This window comes from Saimiri boliviensis, chromosome 8 (assembly GCF_048565385.1).
Source record: "Saimiri boliviensis isolate mSaiBol1 chromosome 8, mSaiBol1.pri, whole genome shotgun sequence".
Lineage (NCBI taxonomy): Eukaryota > Metazoa > Chordata > Mammalia > Primates > Cebidae > Saimiri > Saimiri boliviensis.
In genome coordinates this window covers 78650699-78671201 of record NC_133456.1, presented here as the reverse complement: position 1 = coordinate 78671201, position 20503 = coordinate 78650699, and the positions used below count along the sequence as shown (strand labels likewise).

The window sequence follows — 20503 nt, the reverse complement described above, 5'->3', positions numbered from 1 at the left end:
GAAGAGTGCAGGGATGGAAACAGGAAGAAGGTCTCAGGGACAGGGAAGGCATAAAGGTGATCTAAGGATGACAGATCACCCCATGCATACAGAATATTCTTCTCCTCCAGAATTTCTGATACGTAAGGTTTTTCTTTGCCTCTATGAACAGTGTTCTGGAATTCCTTGTGTAAAAATGAATTAAGACCCATTTACTTCTATTGTCATGAGTGTTCCTATACACATTACATCATCTGTCAAGTTGAGTTCAAAGTTGTATACACACACACACTTTGTCTACATTTATTTTGCAAAATAGTTTTATGAGTCTGGGACTCTAGCTGAATGATGAATATAAAACAAAGTTGGTGGTTAAAGCAAAAATGTGGTCTGTATAAGTTGAACCAAGGCAGAATTTTGACAGAAGCTATAAAGATATTTTAGGCCTAGAAGGAAGCGGTGAGAAGCAGTGGGAAAAGCACTAAACAGGCTTTAGTCCTGGCCCTGTCACTTACAGACTATGGCAATAGGCAAGTCATTTCTCTTTTATAAGCCTCAGTTATTTCAATGGTAACATTACAGTACAAATGCCTTACTCGAAGGGACCCTTGAAAGTTATATGACTTAATGTTTGTGAAAATAATTGGTATAATAACACGTAGGATACACCCAGTACTCTGGATTTCAATCTGAATTGCGTTTTTAGCTTTGAATATTTGGGGAATACTTAGCATTATTATTATTATTATTATTATTATTATTATTATTATTTTGAGACAGAGTTTCAATCTTCTCACCCAGGCTGAAGTGCAGTGGCATGATCTCAGCTCACTGCAACTTCTGCCTCCCTGGTTCAAGTGATTCTCCTGCCTCAGCCTCCTGAGTCACTGGGATTACAGGTATGTACCACCACGCCTGGCTAATTTTTGTATTTTTAGTAGAAATGGTGTTTCACCATGTTGGCCAGGCTGGTCTCAAACTCCTGGCTCAGGTGATCTGCCCACCTCGGCTCCCACCTCAGGTGATCTGCCCACCTCGGCTCCCAAAGTTCTGGGATTACAGGCATGAGCCACTGTGCCTGGCCAGCATTATTTATTTTACTTATTTGTTGTTACTGTTCAACTAAATGTGAGTCTTCTAAGGAATAAGGTTAGAATGTCTCCATAACATGAGTGTGAGGACAGAGTGTTTGCATATTTTGTTTGATTTGGAATTTTAAAGCTCAATTGGGAATTAAGGTAAGCACAGGGATGGAACTATTAAGGAAATTGGAACGGAACAGACAGTCCTGGAATGTGGCAGCTCCTGTTTGATTTTAAATGAAAGTTAAATATTAATTTGTCTAAAAAAAAGTCTATTCCTCCAGGGAGGGTCTTCTCTCTCACTCTTTCATGTTGACAGATTGTTGGTGGCTTGCCTTTCACACTAACTTATTTGGAGAAAAAAAAAAAGTCTTCAGATGATTCTATTTGAGTAAGAAAAAAATGTCTCCAAAACAACTCCCTTGTCGCCAGCATCAACAGCAGCTGAACACGAGTTGGGTTGTTGCACAGTGAGAATTATTCCTTTCATTTCAAAGGAATCAAAGATGTTTGGGGCAAGCAAGAGCCCTGGTTACACGTGATCAAAATAAACTAATATCAGATTTGCTTTTGGAGAGTGTTAAGTCTACTGCTGAAGTTCGAGTACACTTTGATTGTTCCAAAAATATTCAGTAGAATGGAGAAAAGTTGGTTTTAAAAAAACTAAGTTGATTTGGAGAAAATAAGAAGCACATTAAAATCTCTTCTGAATTCCTTCCTGCTCCCTAAACCAAGATGGTGCAATGATTCTGTTGACTTGTAAACAGAAGTCAAAAGGAAATTCAAGCTCTTTTAAGACTCATTCCAAATATAATAACAAGGGAAGTGACTAAATCCCTTTAAGGATTTTGGATGGATTCTCTTGTATTCTGGCTATTCTTTGAATTTGTAAAGAATGCGAACAAAAGCAAAATTTCAGGCTCCCAGTTCATACCTATCTTAGAAATGTCAATATTTTATGTTCCAATATCGTCTTTTCTCAAATCATATTTCTTCCTTACTGTCATGTGCTTTTTTCTTTCTCTTTTTAAAAAGGAATTCACAAAAACACTATCACTTAATGCTCCATGACATCTAGCGTATATGTTTTATATTTTGCCATATAAAATTAAGCATTGTACTCCTGCTACTGCCTATCTAAGTGACCTGTGGGTCTAAGTATCCTCTTTTTTTAAATTAAGAGAATTAGATGAGCCCCTTGCAGTGCTCAAACTATGCTGTATCCCTCAAGTTTGTCACCGCTGACACATTAGACTAGATAATTATTTCTCGTAGGTAGCTGTCTTGTGTATTGCAGGATGGTCAACACCATGCCTGGTTCTACCCACCAGACGCCAACAATATGAATGTTGCCACCCACCATGTCCCAGATCTGACAACCAAAAATACCTCCAGATATTGTCAAATATCTTCTGGGAACACAATCAGTCCCAATTGAGAACCACTGCTCTAACTGAAGCCGTGACTCTTTAACTTTGGTTAATATCTGCATCCCCTGAGAAACGGGTAAAAACATAAAGGCCCACACTTGATTCTAGTTCAAAAAATCCAGGGTCTCTGTGATTTTATTAGCTTTTTAACAACACAACAAAGTTTTAGAACCATTGTTTATAAGGAATCGAATAATAAAGTATGGCCAGCATATCATCAAGGAACAAATTAGAAATGCAAATTTGAAAGCTCCACCCCAGATTTAGTGAATCCAGAACTCTGAGATGGAACTCAGTTAATTATGTAAGAAAAAGTACATTCTTGGCACAATCTGCAAGAAGTTCAGGAGTATAAGAGACTCATGGATGACTGTCTCTTCCAACATAAAGTACCACTGGGAGAGCATGACCTGGAATCAGCTTCTTTGCACTGCATGGCTGTTATTACCATATGGTCTTGAACTTTTTGTCCTAATCCAGTCTTAAAAAGCAGATCAGGTCGGGCGTGGTGGTTCACGCCTGTAATCCCAGCACTTTGGGAGGCTGAGGAGGGTGGATCACGAGGTCAAGAGATCGAGACCATCCTGGTCAACATGGTGAAACCCTGTCTCTACCAAAAATACAAAAAATTAGCTGGGCATGGTGGCGCGTGCCTGTAATCCCAGCTACTCAGGAGGCTGAGGCAGGAGAATTGCTTGAACCCAGGAGGTGGAGGTTGTGGTGAGCCGAGATCGCATCATTGCACTCCAGCCTGGGTATCAAGAGCGAAACTCCGTCTCAAAAAAAAAAAAAGAAAAAAAAAGCAGATCAGATTGGTTTTCTTGGGAGGGAATATATGGGGGATTACACAAAACCCTACCTATTTCCAAAACGCTACTTACTCATGAATCCTACACAGCACCGGGAACCCCAACTACTTCTTAGGTGATTCTAATGTTTAAGTAAATTGGACTTGTCAATTAACAGTTTCTCACAAGTCAGGCAGACATTGTAGGTAAGGTAGTAATACAAGGTACTACTTGTAGTAAGACATAAGAAATAAGGTAGTATTGCCAGGAGCAGTGGCTCATGCCTGTAATACCAGTACTTTGGGAGGCTGAGGCGGGCAGATCATGAGGTCAGGAGTTCAAGACTAGCCTGACTCATATGGTGAAACCTCGTCTCTACCAAAAATACAAAAATTAGCTGGGTGTGGTGGCACATGCCTGTAATCTCAGCTATTGGGGAGGCTGAGGCAGAAGAATTGCTTGAACCTGGGAGGTGGAGGTTGCAGTCAGCTGAGATCATGCTACTGCAGTCCAGCCTGGGTGACAGAGCGAGACTCCATCTCAGAAAAAAAAAGGAAAAAAGGAAAAAAAGAAACAGGGTAGTAGGACATACAAAAGGCTTGAAAGACCTGGCCAATTTGAGAATCAGTAGGATGTGCTTGCAACCTATAGTCTATTGACCCTGTGCTAATGCCAGTTCTTTCCTTAAGTCTTTCTAGATCCAGCCAGAAGCTATCTTTGCAACCTCTGTGTTCCCATAGCACTTTCAATCTAATCTAACATATACCACATTCTACCTTGTATTATATCTCTGTACATCATATACATCAAATCTGTTTCCTATGTAAAAGTGTGAGATTCCCAGAGATAAGAATCCTAATTTATTCATCTTCTCTTTCACCCAAAGTATTTATTTAGTTTGAAAGTAGCATCAGAAAATGTTAATTTAATTGAAATACATTAAGTGATGTAGAAATGCCACCAAATGCAGAGATAAAATATAGCAAGACATCCTGGCACTTTGCCCTCAGTCCCACAGCAGGAGTTCCTATCCTGACGTGTTTCAAATCTTCCACCAATGGACTGATTACCCTGGACTGGACTCCAAAATTTTTATCTGAAAACAGAGACAATCTCTAGAGAAAAAGTCTGGGCAGATGACCGAAGTGCTAATTCTGGAACAGTGACTAGCCAAGGCATTCAGTATACATTCAGCTCCAAACTGGAGCTTTTTCATCAGCAATATCAGTCAAATTAGTAACGTTTGGTGGGGGAAAAAAAAATAAGAGCGTGATTCATCAGTGTCTCTTGGAATCACAGTCAGGGCTGTTCATGGCCTGAGTGGTCAAATCTAACAAAATGAATGAAGGAATGAGCATGAATCTCTGCCAAGCCCCTCAGCATAGTGGTGATTCCACACAAAAGTGTTCTTTGAAAAAAATCATAGCAACTAGATACATGCGTGTGTCTTTTTCCCATTGCCTGTCCCTCTACTCACCATTGCAGGGACTGGAAGACTAATGAGATCCTCACAGGCACTAGAAGACCACAGAGATGCCTCCAGGAGGCAGACTGGGATCCAGAGTCCAACGCATACTCTTGCACGCATCCTTATGAGAGTGTACAGCCAAGGAACTTGAAAGACGGGAGCACCTTGGCTAAGAATGTATTTGTGACAGAGGAGAAGGGGAAAAATGGGAAGCCTCCAGCTAGTCATTTGGAATCTGGCAACCATTTCTGTCAGCTTTCCCATTCCTAGGTTGATGCACATTGCTTAATTCCTGAAGGTAAGGGATTTACTAAATTGCCTCTTTGTTCAACTTACTGTAAGAATTTTTCTTTTTCTTTCTCTCTTTTTCTTTCTTCCTTCCTTCCTTCCTTCCTGTTTCCCTCCTTCCTTTTTCTTTCTTCTTTTTCTTTCATTTCTCTCTTTCTCTCTCGCTTTCTTTTCCTCTCCCCTCCTCTCCTTACTCCTCCTTCTTCTTTCTTTTCTTCTTCTTCTTCTTCTTTCTTCTTCTTTCTTTTTTTTTTTGAGACAGAGTCTCACTCTGTCACCCAGGCTGGAGTGCAGTGGCAGGATCTCAGCTCACTGCAACCTCCATCTCCCGGGTTCAAGGAATTCTCCTGCCTCAGCCTCCTAAGTAGCTGGGACTACAGGCATGCGCCACCACACCTCACTGATTTTTGTATTTTTAGTAGAGACAGGGTTTCGCCATATTGGCCAGGCTGGTTTCCAACTCCTGACCTCAGGTAATCCACCTGCTTCTGCCTCCCAGAGTGATGGGATTGCAGGGGTGAGCCATCGCACTTGGCCACAATAAGAATTTATTTCTTAATAGCATTTCACGTGTTAGGCATTTGGCTGTTTAGGAGATGAGGCACCTGAGGCCTTCAGTTGCCAAGGTCACACACCTGGTAAATGGATAGAGGCAGAATGCGAGTACAGCGCTTTCTGCCTCCAAAGGTTCTCTGGGCCCTGTAACACCACAGGCTACACAGGAAAGACAGGCTACATATTGTTCTTCTCCTGGCCCAGCACCCTGATCCAATGCTCGGACAAACATCTACACAAAGCGGGATGATAAGGCAAGGGGGAGCCCTTCCCCAAGAGAAGGAGCAGTAAGCCTCGATTCCAAACGCCCTAGGTTGAGTCTGTCCTTCACCACTTCTCAGCTCTATGCAATTGGGCAAATCACTTTCATCAAACCTTGTCACCTGGACTACAGGGCCTCTGACTTTTCTTCTATTTATTCTTTTTTTTTTCAACTTCAGGTTCTGGGATACATGTGCAGAATGTGCAGGTTTATTACATAGGTATACACGGCCTCTATGTTTTGTTATTGTTGATGTTGTTGTGTGTATTGTTGTTGTTGTTTCCTGAGACAGAGTCTTGCCCAGTCAACCAGGCTGGAGTGCGATGGCACAATCTCTTCTCACTGCAACCTCCGCCTCCTGGGTTCAACAAATTCTCCTGCCTCAGCCTTCCGAGTACCTGGGATTACAGGTGCACACCACCACTCCCAGCTAATTTTTTGCATCTTTAGCAGAGTTGGGTTTCACCATATTGGCCAGGCTGGTCTTGAACTCCTGACCTCGTGATCCTCCCACCTTGGCCCCCCAAAGTGCTGAGATTACAGGCATAAGCCACCACGCCCGGCCATGTTATGTTTTATTTTGTTGTTGTTGTTGTTGTTTGTTTGTTTATTTTGAGACGAAGTTTCCCTCCTGTTGCCCAGGATGGCGGGATCTCGGCTCACCTTCTCAGTCTCCTGAGTAGCTGGGACTACAGGTGTCCGCCACCAAGCCCGGCTAATTTTTTTATTTTTAGTAGAGACTGGGTTTTACCATATTGGCTAGCTTGGTTTCGAACTGCTGACCTCAGGTAATCCCCCCGCCTCGGCCTCCCGAAGTGCTGGGATTACAGGCGTGAGCCACCGCCCGCCGCCTCGTTGGTTTTCTTCACAGTCTGAGGTGGTGTTCCAGGCTTCAGTAGGTGAAGCACCCTGCAAACTGCGAGGTCATACACAGATTCCAGAAATATGATTGCAGCCCTAACCTTGCTAAGCTGGATTTTCTTTATTTCCAAAAAGAAGACTAACACATCGGCTGCGCTGGCTCACACCTGTAATCCTAGCACTTTGGGGGGCCGAGGTAGGTGGATCACCTGAGGTCAGGAGTTCAAGACCAGCCTGGCCATCACAGTGAAACTCCATCTTTATATTTAAAAAAAAAAAAAAAAAAAAAAAAAAAAGACTCACACAACCCCCTTCTGCGACTAGAAGGGAGCCCACGGGTACAGCTCCTCGTCCCCGGCTGGCCTCGAGCGGCGCCAGCTCTGTGGCTGGCGCTGGAGTGTGCCGCCCCCGGCAGCGCCGCCGCAGCAGGGAGCCGGGGAGAGCGGCTCTCGAGGCAGCAGGAGGAGCGTGTGAGCTGTGGGCGTCCCTTTAAGAGCGGCTGGCCCGGCACGGCCTCCGCCTCTCAGTCCGCGGAGCGCCAGCAGTCACCTGGGGCTCGCGCGGCAGCCGGATCGCGGCGGGGTCGGCGCGCTTCCCCGAGCGGCGGCGGGAGAGGCGCCCCGAAGCCCTCTCCGCGTGGCGGTGCAGCGCCTCTCCGAGGCGGAGGATGCGGGAGCGCATCTGGGCGCCGCCGCCGCCGCCGCTGCTGCTGCTGCTGCCGCTGCTGCTGCTGCCGCGGCCGGTGTGGGGCGGCCCCCCGGACAGCGCGCGCCGGGAGCCGGAGCGGGAGCCCGGGCCTCTGCAGCCCTTCGACCTGCTCTACGCCAGCGGCGCGGCCGCCTACTACCGCGGAGACTACGAGCAAGCCGTGCGCGACTTGGAGGCGGCGCTGCGCAGCCACCGGCGCCTGCGGGAAATCCGCGCGCGCTGTGCCCGCCGCTGCGCCGCGCGCCACCCGCTGGCGCCCCCCGGCGCGGGCCCCGGGGCCGAGCTCCCGTTTTTCCGCTCCCTGTTGGAGCGGGCGCGCTGTGACCGCAGCTGTGAGACCCAGCGCCTCGGGGGACCCGCATCCCGTCACCGCGTCGGCGAGGATGTGCGCAGCGACTTCCAGCGCAGAGTGCCCTACAACTACCTGCAGCGGGCCTACATCAAGGTACTCCCGGAGCGCTCCTCCGCGCCAAAGCCCCCCGCGGCTCGCAGGCGCCCCCACCCCCGCCTCGTCATCTTCCCACGCTCTGTTCACTCTTTCCCGTTGGGTCTCCTTAAGTATGTGACTCGTGTTTGTGAATCTAGGTATCTGGTGGCCCTATCTCTGTACCCAACAACTGATTAACTTGCACAAGTCTTTCCCCCTCTTTCTCAGAGCCAACTTCTCTCTCAAAAAGAGGATTGTACCCGTAAGATGGTGTCAGAGGACCTTCTAATTCAGCACTAATTCATGAGGATTTGACACACCTGAGTCTAGTACAAATTCTCTCCGCTCATTTCCCGTTTCTCTTCTGTCTCCTCTCCCTCATCTTTAATAGACTGTAGTCTGCAGATTTTCTCTGAAGTTCAAAAGAAAGTATCTTCAAAATAGTGAAGTAAAAATTTACCTGTTCTAAAACAAATTTTTCTCTCTTCTTCCCTTCACTTACAAAAAAGTAAAGATCAAAGGTTAAAGGGAAGGGTTGCTTGGAGGAGGTGAAGCTGTTTGAGGCAGTCTCAGTAAAAGTATCCACCCTAAGTGTGGACTTTTTCTCGTTTGATAGCAGGCTTTCAGTTTCTGGTGGGATGCACTGGACTGGGTTACTGGGCGTCAGTCCTCTACTTCTAGTTTTATTTTTGTAGACCTAACGCCTAAAGTTAGTGTCAGGAGGTATACTGTGCGTATTGACATGTTTTTCAAATCCATAACGTTGAAGGCCTCTCTGGATGCTTCAGTAGAGGGAATTTGAATGAGTTCTTCAACCTCCACTGCCACTCACCCAATTTTGCTTCAGATTTACACTCTTAAGCCTTCTTTCCGGTTTTCTGTGTTAATATATCATGTCTCTTCTACAGCTATTGGAAAAGCGGAAATTTTGGGGGTGCTTGGTCATGCTAGCCAATGGACCAAGCTGCATTTTTTTCTTTCTATTTATTCATTTATTTATTTACTTTTGAATTGGAGTTTTGCTCTGTTGCCGAGGCTGCAGTGCGATGGTGTAATTGCTCACTGCAACCTCTGCCTCCTGAGTTCAAGTGATTCTCCAGCCTCAGCCTCCCGAGTAGCTGGGACTATAAGTGTGCGTCACCATGCCCAGTTAATTTTTGTATTTTTAGTAGAGACGGGGTTTCACCATAGTGGCCAGTATGGTCTTGATCTCTTGACCTCGTGATCCGTTAGCCCTGGCCTCCCAAAGTGCTGTGATTACAGGCTTGAGCCACCATGCCTGGCCAGACCAGGCTGCATTTCTAAGGAGATGAAAGTACATACCATGTTCAAATATCCAAATACCTTTGCAGCTCATCCCACAAGATCCCTGACCTCACATTGGTAGGGTTCTCTCAGATTGGCAACTGTTGGTGGAATTCATGACATTTCAACTAAGTCTAAATCTTAACTTCCTGTGTATTGTGGCTAAAGGTGTTGGGAGTTCACTGGACTAGTACACTGGTCAACAAATGAGGAGAAGGCCTGAATCCTTTCCAGGACTTGTCTTCTACTTACTTGTGCCTCCTGATGGATTTGCTAAGGCATGCGTGATGTATAACTCTGATTTCTTCTAAGTGATTTACACAATTTCTGGTGAAATCAGCCAACACCATACCTTGAGTGTCTGACAGTGAAGCTATCACAAGCTGGTTCCCAAAGCAGAACATGGGTGGTCCCGTAGCTTGGTCCTTCCAGGAGTCTCAGATGTAAGGTTAGCAGTCCTGCTGTTAATTCTGCCACAAATTTTGGACATATTTTCCTTTCTCATATCTGGAGAAAGAATACATATTCATGGCCAGTCCTATAAAAATAAATATCCATGAGGTAACTGTCAATACGTAGGTTTCCCTGGTTCTGGAATTCTGCTTGCTTCCCTGTTAATCTGAGCATTTGTCATTTTCCTTCCTGTTCCCTGGCTGGAGGTCAAAGAAGGTGAAGCCCTAAGTTTAACATACCTCACATTTTTGTGGTAAATGGATTACAGGAACCGAGTCACACTCTGTGAGTGAATTACTGGCTGTTGTCTAATGAATTAATGAAGTTTAAGAAGTTCTTTCAAAGGTCTGTGGCTTCATGTGTTCATCTCGGTTCTACCAGCAGTATCTCTGAGAGCAGAACAACTCTTGCATTTTCTCCCTGCTTCTCTTCTCTGACAGTTTCTTGGGTCTATGTAGTTGACAATCTCTTAAGAAGAAAATGTTTTTATCCCTTTGGAAATTCATTTTTGAAAGTTGGAGTTTGTGAACATCTAAAAATGCATCATGGTTTTTTTTCTCTCCTGCCCCCTTTTAGCCTTTGCTTGGCTTCCTTGAAATTTCACTTACCTTACGAATACGCAAACACACCATCTTTTAAGACTGAAAACAAAAAACAAAACAAAACAAAACAAAAAAAAACCTCTCAAACAATAAAAGAACGTCCTTGAACTCTGACAGGTCTGGATTCTACGGCATTGACTCCCTGATGTTAGGGTGAGGAACTGCCTGCATGTGACTGGATATGGTCATGGTGCCCTGTATTGTGGAATTGCTTTTCACATCAGTGATCCAGTTTGCACTTAAAAGGATAATCCTGGGCCAGATCAAATTCAGTGAGGGAGGACTGAAGTGCTTCATAAAGCTTGGAAAGTACAATTATTCTCTGCTAAGAGATTTACCAGCTACAGAAACTCTCAGGAGATGTTGCTTCTCCCCCAAATTCTGCTGAGTGGGCCACTGATGAAAGCAGATTCCTTGTACTGATGTGTTGGAGGGGAAGAAGGATGAAGAATCATGAAATGTGAGACCCTCTGAGTTCAACTTCTTGGTTCACAGATGAGGAAAGTTATGTTTCTAAGTGTTTAACAGAAACGTAAAGCTCAGTGTCATATATTTAGTGGCATACTAAATGATCTGTTGAAATGAGCACAGGGCTGGGAGTCAGAAGTCTGGATTCTTCCAGTAACTGATTCCCGTAGCTGTCCTGTAGCCACTGGCCTGTGGTTTCACATCAGGTCCCAGAGAATGCTTCATACCCCAGGGCTATCCTTATGCCAGATTTGGACAGCTCCAGGTATGAGTATGTCCTTGTCTTGCAGGGTAACAGACACTGACTGCATTTTTCATAAGCCTTGCTTGGTAGGCTCTTTCTCAAGGCCTGGCATGTTGGGAATTTGCCTAGACAGCTATGAGGCAGTAGTTTCACCTGGCTCCTAGCCATACTTTTTTGTTTAAAAGCAGGGTGAGACTCTTCAAACTTTTTATTTTTATCATTTAAGATTGTTTGATATAATCCATGATTCATAGCCTAAGATGTAAGACACAGCTTTTCTCATTTCATTCTCTGCTAGGAAACCTTCAGTGGCCTTCCCATTGCTACCATATAAAGCTCAAATAGTTTACCATAGCATCCACAGCCTGGCTCCCTCTCAACCTTCCCAGCCCTATCTTCCCCAACTCTGCCACCCTCCATCCAGCCAAAGGGAACAATGAGTGCTTTTATCTTATGCCTGACACTTCTGCATCTCTTGGCCTTGTTTATTCTTTCTTGGGAGGTGTAGAGGCTTAAGAATAGGATAGATATGGGATTCGTTTTTAGTTTTCCCAATCTCTATCTGTGTGACTGTCAGCAAGTTATGTAAGATTTTTTAGCTTTAGTTCTCTCATCTGCAAAATGGGGAAATTACGGGGCCTACCTGCTTGTTTCAGGTTAAGTTTAAGCATAGGGCCTGATTCTCAGCAAGCATTGCAGATAGATTTCTTCTTCTTATTAGTTAAAATAGTGGATCTTTCCTCCTCCTTTTCGGCATGTTCAAATTGTAACTATCCTAATTCATAAATAAACTTATTTCTGTGAGTCCTTCCTTCACTCCTTCCACAACTCCCAGAAGTACACCATTTCTCCCTTTTCTGAATTCCCACAGCAATATATTTGTTCCTCTCCCTTCATTTTTCATTTTTAACCTTGTTTTGGAAAAATTGGTATATTTGCCGTTACTGATGTGAGCTCTTTGAAATCAAGAACTGTCTTAGTTATTCTTGCATCTTCCAAAGTAGAAGTCCCAGATTTGGATGATTACCAAATGGACGATTATTCTTAACTATCAGGGGCATTCAAATGGGATTTAAAATTAGAGATAAAGGCTCAGTAGGTCCAAATTGGGTCATCAGCAATCATTTTCCCTCCAAATACCTAAAATGGGGGCTGGTAGCAGTAGATGTTCAGTGTATGTTTGTTGAATGAATAATAACTTGGTTCTATGCATATGAATGTTGTTGAGAAAGATTTCTGCATGGTAGCAGGAGGTTTTCTCACTTAAGTTGTTTGGCTTTCTGGCTGGTCAGTTGGAAGAGGAAGTTACGGGACTATTGACGGCCTGACTTTTCACTATTTCCTCCTTACAAGTTCTGGCTAATGTTGCAAACTTTCATCCCCTTCCACACTCCCCTTTTACTTCTTTAGTTCTTATTACTTAAAACTGTACTTCAGAATACCCTTGACATATTCTACCTGTTTCATGTACATTTCTGGAATTTAAACAAACATGAGGGACACTTTTCTTTCTTATCTGTGTCCTTTATAATCAGAAATGGTTTGACAGTGTCTGTTTTTTTTTTTCTCCCACTTTTCCCAGCTATTTAAAAAAAAAAAACAAAAGAAAAGAACTAGTGCTGTTTATTTATTCATTTTTCTACTCCAAACAAGCTTGCCCCTGCTTGTTTTGTTTCTGGGTTGTTTGTTTTTCCATTTGACCTTTGTTTTTCTTCTTAGAATTAAAGGGAAGGGGAAAAATAAAGAAACACAATTACGTTAAGCAATTCTGAATCTACTAGATTAGTGGTTCCTGGTCAGGGGCTGGTGGAATGCATGGGGGATTGGGGGTGAAGTAAACTCTAGGAATTTCCTCACTCTTACTCTGTTTTATCAACTGCCTTCTCTTTCTAGAATGAGTGCATTAAAAAGAAATGGAAAACTCAGACAAATGCATCATATAGATCTTATTAGTTTAGAATACAAATGCCTTCCTGAATCTCATATTTATATTATTTTTACCTACTTGTAGAACATGTATATTTTATCTGCAAATTATTTCAAATAGGACGTTGATTTCATATATTATTGAAATCACAGTTTTGAAATTGTTCTAATGGTTATTTCCTCAAAAGATGAAGTTTTTCTCCCCTCTCTTTAACAACTGAACACTCTTTTGTGCTTAAATCATCAAAATGTACAGATCATCATCTTTAGGTCTCACTCCTTAGGAAGAAGACCTGAGAGATTATTTGTCTAGATAGTTTTTAGGTCCTGTGTGCTAAGGAATTAGAATCACAATTGTTCCTCGTTGGGATTGTTCCATGTTTGAAAGCCTGGTCAGCTCCTAACCAGTCATCCATTGCCTTTATAAGTGTTAAGTGCCACAGAGGCTTAGAATGTAATCAGATGAGGGCAGCAGCTGCTTGCAAGTATTCTCCCATAGTTAATCAGCCTGGTTAATTGGGGATTCCTTCCTAGACTTTAATAAAGGAAATTAATAAACTAGTGTCTTCCTTTCTTCATAGACCTTGTCTCTCAGAATCAAATGGATTCTGTTACTAATATCATTTGCTCATTGATAAACTCCCAAAGGGTAGCTGTAAAATTCTCTTGGAAATGTTTGATAAAATGTCAGCTTGCTCATAGGTGAGACTTGATAAATTTTGAAAGGTGGATAGATTCATCTAAAATGAAGACTTACTGGATTTGATATAATAACTGTTCTTTTGTATTGCTAAGAAATTTAATAAACTGTGGATTTCTTAGAATCACAGATTTTAGAGCTGGAAGAAGCTCAAAAAGAGCAACTTCAAGTCAAATAACTGCTTTGGGGCAATGGCATAGAAATGGGGGAAGGAGGGATAACTGTTTTGTTCAAGAAACATAATCTAACAAGGGTGGAAGTGGTAGTTATTTAAATTATTAAAATACTGTTGCTTGAAAGGCCTTCAAAGATCATGAAAAAACCTATCCCTGCCACTTAACACATGGTAACACTGGTCTCACAGATTCTACAACAAATCAAGAAGGGTCAGCATATGGAGCTTCGTCCAGAACGTAGGTATTCTGACTTCCAGTCCCCTGCTCTTTCCAGCCTCTATGTCACAGTCATGGCTACCTCCTTGAGGGGTAATCTGGTGAATCAGTGGTGCACTTGAGACCTGTGGTAAACCCATTACCTTCAGAGACAAAGTGGACATGAGACACGACTTCCTGGACTGCCCTCTCCATCCTGCACTTTCATTCACATGATACATAAGTTATTCAGCCAAGAGGTGCAGTTGCCTGGTGGAAAATGTTGCATTCCTCATTAGGAAAAATAATTTCTCCTTTTTTTTCCATTCAGCTTTCTTCTATAATTCTTTCTCTGTCTTTTAATTCATCCCTCCTTTCCTGCTGCCTGACTTCCTAGCTGTGTATTTTCCACCAGACCTTGTCATCATTTGCCAAATGGCCTACATGTATCTTTCAAAAAACAATTTGGTTTGAGCTTCTGAGCGGTTTTCCTAGTGTTGTGTGTGCTTTTCTGATTTGAGCACCGAAGAGGACTGCAGACTGTTGTTGAAAGTAGCTGTTTCTCTTGACCACACTCCTTTCTGCTCTACTGTACTATATTGTTTCCTTGACTTATTTCTCTTTTTCCTTGGCCCTACCCCTACATTGTCCTATTAGTGGTCTACACAATGAAAGTACCTCTGAAAAGAACAGAGTAGAGGAGAAAACAGGGCAAGAGAAAATATTGGTAGACCTAAGGTCAGGTTTCTGGCTGTAGTAAAATAAAAGCCATTGAGCCTCTCATTTAATCTGATAAACAGTCATAGGTATCTCTACTTTTTGATACTTTTTGATACCGTTTTTATGTTACTTTGATACTGTTTTCATGTTTGTTGTGAAAGACCTGGGTATGGGTTGGAGGAAGATGTTCCCCACCAACTCTCTATCTTTCTGCCACTGCCTCCCTGTCACATTCATGGAACATCAGTACTCCAACCATTTCATTTTATGCACGGGAAAATAAAGCTCAGAAGAGAATTGAGTAGATCAGAGTAAATACAATCAGATGGAAGATCCAGGATTAAAATACGAGAACCCAAACTCCCACCAACCCCTGTGACATTGCCGTTGACCACTACTTGTAAGATCAACACTAGAATTGGAATCCTCTCATCAGTGGGCTCACATCTAATATAGAGGACTTCAGAAGGTACATAATTATCATACAAGACCCATGGGGAAAACTGTCAACCACAATGCAAGTTATAGGATCATTTTTATTGCACTTATTATTCCATTAATGATAAAGTGCTTAACCCTAGGGACATTAACGGTTTCAACAAGTTTCTTTTTCTCTCTCTGAGCATCTTCCATGAATTCCTGTGAATTGAAAGCTGGACCAACTTAATTATTTAGGTTCCTCTAGCACTGTGATTCTGACATTGAGGGTGTCAGGAATATTGTTTATGGCAAGAATTCATGCATCAGGTAAAGAGTCAAATTAGATGACCTGGGATACTTTACAAAATTTTCATGCTCTTTGAAAGTTTATAACACAGAAAGAGTCACGTTCAAGTAGGAAATAGGAAGACCAGAAATTGGTTTCATGGAGGAAGTGATGTTTAAAATTGGTTTATTCTAGAGGGGCCAGTGTTAGTTTCCAGATAGGGGTTTTGAATACAGATTTGAAAGGTACAGTGTCATATCTATATAAGGTATATTAAAATAGAGCCCCTCTGATTGGATTTTTTTTAATGGCATTCTTTTTTTTTTTTCCCAACCCTTTATCAACCTTTCTGCAGCTATACCCTGCCACGTTAATGGAACATTAGTATTCCAGGAAACCCATTTTACAGATGGAAAATAAAGGCCAAAAGAGAATTGAGTAACCTGTTTTATAGCAACCTAAGAGAAGGACCAGAATTAGATTCTAAGAACCCTGACCTCCACTTCTGTGAAATTGCCATTGACCACAAAAGCTTAACAAAGTTAAAATGAAACAGATAGCATGCCCCTTGCATTATTTGCTAAATGAAAGAGACCCTGAAATAAAATCCGCAATCTTCTCATGCAGTGTTATTTCTTACACCACTATTCTGCCTACTTCTGGGAAAATCTCAAAAATAAGAACCTGAGTCAATGCTGTTCCCCAGTTAGCTTAATGAAAATGAATAAGGCAAAGGATCTTCTTTGGAAGGGAAGCAGAGGAATAGGATCCAGAAAGGGGGATATCCAAAATGTCAAAATTTTTAGAAGTGCAGGACTATCAGAATGATCCTGCTGGAATTCATTATCTATAAGTAATAGATTCAGTTTTTGTGCACATAACAGAAAACTTCTGGAGATTGCAGTTTAATTGTACTGGGACCCTGGAAAGGAGTGGATAAAAGCAAAATATGTAATAAAATAAATGAATGCAAAACAAGAAATCATTGACAAATCTGGAAGCACAGGAAATTTGAGCCAAATTCTTCTTGCTTGCATGCTGAATTTTTAAGTTTGCCAAAATCAATAGATTTGCATAGAGAAATTGACACACAATTAAGACTATAATTGTGTGTCTGGACATAGAGAATTACCTTAAAACCAGATTTGGCTGTTTTTAAAAAATGAGCTCAAATTATAGTATCAAAGACTAATCCAGTAGACCATGCAAATTATCTCTCCACTGAAGCATGTGCTGTTTTATAATAATATTTTTATATGAAATCCAGGATCAGCAATCAGTATATGATTCTAATACATACCATTTATGAATACCACCAGGGACATAGACTTTCACAGTCAATCGCTGTTTCTATAGGATTACCAAAGGCTCAGTTAAACAGTGGAGTTTGCAGGTTTTCAGGCCAATAAGCATTTCAGTCAGAGTTTGTCAACCCTGGCTAATTGATATTCTGCGATGAATAATTCTTTGTTGCGGCAAGCTGTCCTGTGCATTTGAGGATGGCCAGCAACATTCCTGGCCTTTACCTGTTATATCAATAGTAACACATTCCACCCCTCTCCAGGCTGTAATAGCAACAAAAAATACCTCCATGTATTGCAAAGTATCACTTGGCGGTCAAAATCACCCCAGATAGAAAACACTGATTTAAACATGTAGCCATATTTAAGATGACTGGACATCAAGGTTAGATAAATACAATTTAAGTTTTTGACAATATATACTAGATGACAGTTTACCCACTGATGAATTGTAATATTTATAAAAGTTTGACTGCAGCTAAATATCTTTTAGAGGGTAAATCCATTAGAAATAGAGCTTCTCTCTTCAAGAATCAAAGCACTGGGCTCATATTGCGTATCTGGTTCTCCATAGCTGCAGTAGTTCAGCTTATAAAAAAGATCAGATACTTTTCCCTACTTATTGTCCTAACGTGATGAGACAGGTTGCCTTAACAATACAAACTACCATATCTTAGTTGTGAATTTCAAATTCCAGAATTGCTATATTTCTCATTCAACTTGTAAAGTTTCCAAATCCAATTATTTAAAAATAATCCACTGCAACCCTTAAGTTTTCTTTGGGTTAGCTCTGTGTCACATGTATTTTTAGGAAGCAGCTTGACTCAAAACAAAAATGCCAACTCACGGAAGGCTGGGAAGTGGGGGAAATAAGAGAAGGTCAGGTGAAAGAAAAAATTACAGAGAGAGAGAGAGAGAGCGCAAAAGAAAGAGGGAGGGGAGGAAGGAGCCAAAGGGTGATACACAAATAGAGGAAGAGAATGAAGAGATAGTGAATAAAATTGAAGTAAAGGAAAGCCAAGAGCAATCGTATTGAAGTCCAAAGGTCTCAGGCATGAAAAAAGTTTCACAAAACGAAGCTAGGATGTTTCACACTCTGATATCTGTCTCTGTTGTAAAGCTAATATTTCAGAAGGCGATATTGGTCTTTTGTCTACTCTGTATTGCCATAAGGCCATATCCTATTGAGACACTTCTGTTTTGCTAAAGCCCAGAAAAGCAGAGCTAATCAACTTCTTCAGGAAAGAGAAGGAAATAATTCCTCTGGGTAGGGATTCCACATGCGCAACAATGAATATTTACCAAATGATATAATTCCCCTCTAAAAAAAGCAAAAACAAACAAAAGAGGAAGATCCCAAATAAAAAATGTTAGCTATTCATTTTCATTAAATTAAACTGTTTTCCCAATCAGCTGTTAAAAAAATTATTGAGGCCTTTTAGATGTAACTTTTCTTAAGACCCTGAAGATAGAAGATGAGCAAGACACTCCTCCTATCTTCAAGTAACTCACAGTCCACTGAAAAAAACAAACGTATACATAGCTATGATACTAATTAGCATGATAAACAGAGACACTCCTATACGATTATGTAGTGGCAATTCAGAGATGTTTTGTGTCAAAACAGTGGAATTAAATATGGAAAATAAAAATTAAAGATTTATGGGCCGGGTGTGGTGGCTCACACTGGCTATCTCAGTGCTTTGGGAAGCTGAGGTGGGAGGATCACTTGAGTCCAGGAGTTTGAGGCTGCAGTGAGCTATGATTGTACCACTGCACTCTAGCCAGGGTGACAGAGTAAGACCCTGTTTCAAAAAAAGATATGGCGTATGAAACATGCCATTATAAAAATACTAGTAAATTTTTAGGCTGGGCACAGTGCCTAATGCCGACAAATCCCAACACTTTTGGAGGTTAAGGTGGGAAGATTGCTTGAGTCCAGGAGTTCAAGACCAGCCTGTGTCATATAGTGAGAACCCTGTCTATAAAAATAAATAAATAAAAATAAAATACTGGTAATTTTCAACATTTAGATACAAAAAAAGGAATAAAAAACAAAAAATGCTATGGGAAACAGAGACAGTGAAATGTTTGGAGAATTAATTTAATCAGTAGTACAGGCAGTTTTAAGAATAAATCTGACTAATCATAGTTTTTAAAAGAATGTGTACTATGCTGAGGCTTGGAAGAAATATATGTGCAGTATATGAAACAATGCCTTTTAGGGAATTTTACTAATAGTTATGAAATCTATTACCTCAAAGCTAAGTGTTTGTGAATTATAGCTTTAAAGATTTTTTAAGTTTGATAAGGCAAATGTCATTTTGCCATTTCAGTTTTCTTTAAAAATCCTAGATGAAGCTCAACCTTCCCTTTCACAATTGTCCAAATTGTTCACACTCTTGGTGTCTCAATTTCTATCTCTGTGAAAAGGTAATAATAGAAATTACCTAACTCATAGGGTCGATGAAGGGACAAAATGAGGAGATATTTGTGAAAGTCATTTATGAGGGATAGGATGCATAAAATTAAGAGTGAGAAAATAGAGAAATTAAAATCTCTATTCATAGACTAAATCATTTACATAAAAATGCTATGAAAGTGAAACGAAGAAAATCTTATATTATGTCACACAGCTGAAACACAGGTCAAAGAATTTCCCTACTTTATCAAAATAATGTGTTGAATTATTTTTTACCTCCATTGGTATAAATGTCTATCTATCTAAATATATATCAAGAAAGTCACTAAATTAATAAAGAAAATGTTTTGTGTATGTGCAGGAAGAACCAGACTAAAGTATATACTCATATAAAAAAAATAGTCAGACCTTGAAGACCATATTATATTATCTTCTTGATACATTTTGTTTACAAAACAGATTATAAAGAAACGTGAAATAGCAAAATGACACTTCCTTTAACAGGCTTCAAAAGTCACTGAAATCAAACACTTGATCTTAGTTTTGAAGGCAGGTATGTTTTATGACTAGTTATTAGTGATGATGGATATTATTTATTGACTATTACTATGTATCAGGTATTATGCTAAAAGCTTTATGTAAATTTTCTCATCAAATTCTTTCAACAACCCTAAGATATAAACCCTAGTGTATTCTTCATTTTGCATTAGGGATACTGAAGCCTAAAAGATCAAATAATATGTCTGAGATGACACTGCTGGTAAGTAACAGAATCAGAAACTGAATCCAGATTCTTCTGATCGCAAATCCTGAGTTTTCATTCATTTCTCGTAGTTTGAGTTTTGATATCAAACAGATATATTGTCAAAAAAAGTTAAAAACAGTTCTGACTTACATCAGTTATTTGACACTATGTGAAACTTGTCTACATCAATTAGAATTTTCTATCAGGAAAATGGAGATAATCATACCTATTTTACAAGGTACTTGTGATATTAAAAAAAAAAAAAAGATTGTTCCTTGCCTCATACCTTCTAGGCAGGTGGTGAATTTCTAAGGAAAGATGAAGGGCAGAAGAGTATTTAGACAAATATAATAAGCGGAGAAAATAGTTACGTCTGTGACAGGTACAGAACGCTAGGGGACGTACGAAACAGGCTCTTGACCCATTCAATCTGTTACGGGCTTTACATTCAATACTCTGTACATTGCAGCACAGACTTACCAGCTTCTTCACCATCAAGATAAAACAAAAATTATCCACTTAAGGGAAATTAGAGGCTGTTTGTTTGCTATGTTGAGAAATGTTCTTTGCTTTCTTCCCCGCTAAGTTCTCGCATTCTCTGATTTCCCAATTTCCTTAAGATTGTGTCCTCTCCTTTGTATTTTTTTTTTTTAAAATGGACTCTGTTCAAACACATTCCAGACCTTCTCTGT

The 20503-nt window shown here is 41.0% G+C and overlaps 1 protein-coding gene across 2 annotated transcripts in view; it reads left to right on the top strand.

The window, feature by feature from the left end:
* The first annotated feature begins 7317 nt into the window (after window positions 1-7317).
* The window catches only part of P3H2 (prolyl 3-hydroxylase 2), a 168671-nt gene continuing 155485 nt past the window's right edge, over window positions 7318-20503 (top strand). For both annotated transcript variants that reach the window (XM_074404700.1, XM_039478945.2), the window contains exon 1: window positions 7318-7866. In XM_074404700.1, coding sequence (XP_074260801.1) covers window positions 7381-7866 — 486 coding nt within the window. In that variant the 5' untranslated portion in view covers window positions 7318-7380. The remainder of the gene's footprint in view (window positions 7867-20503) is intronic.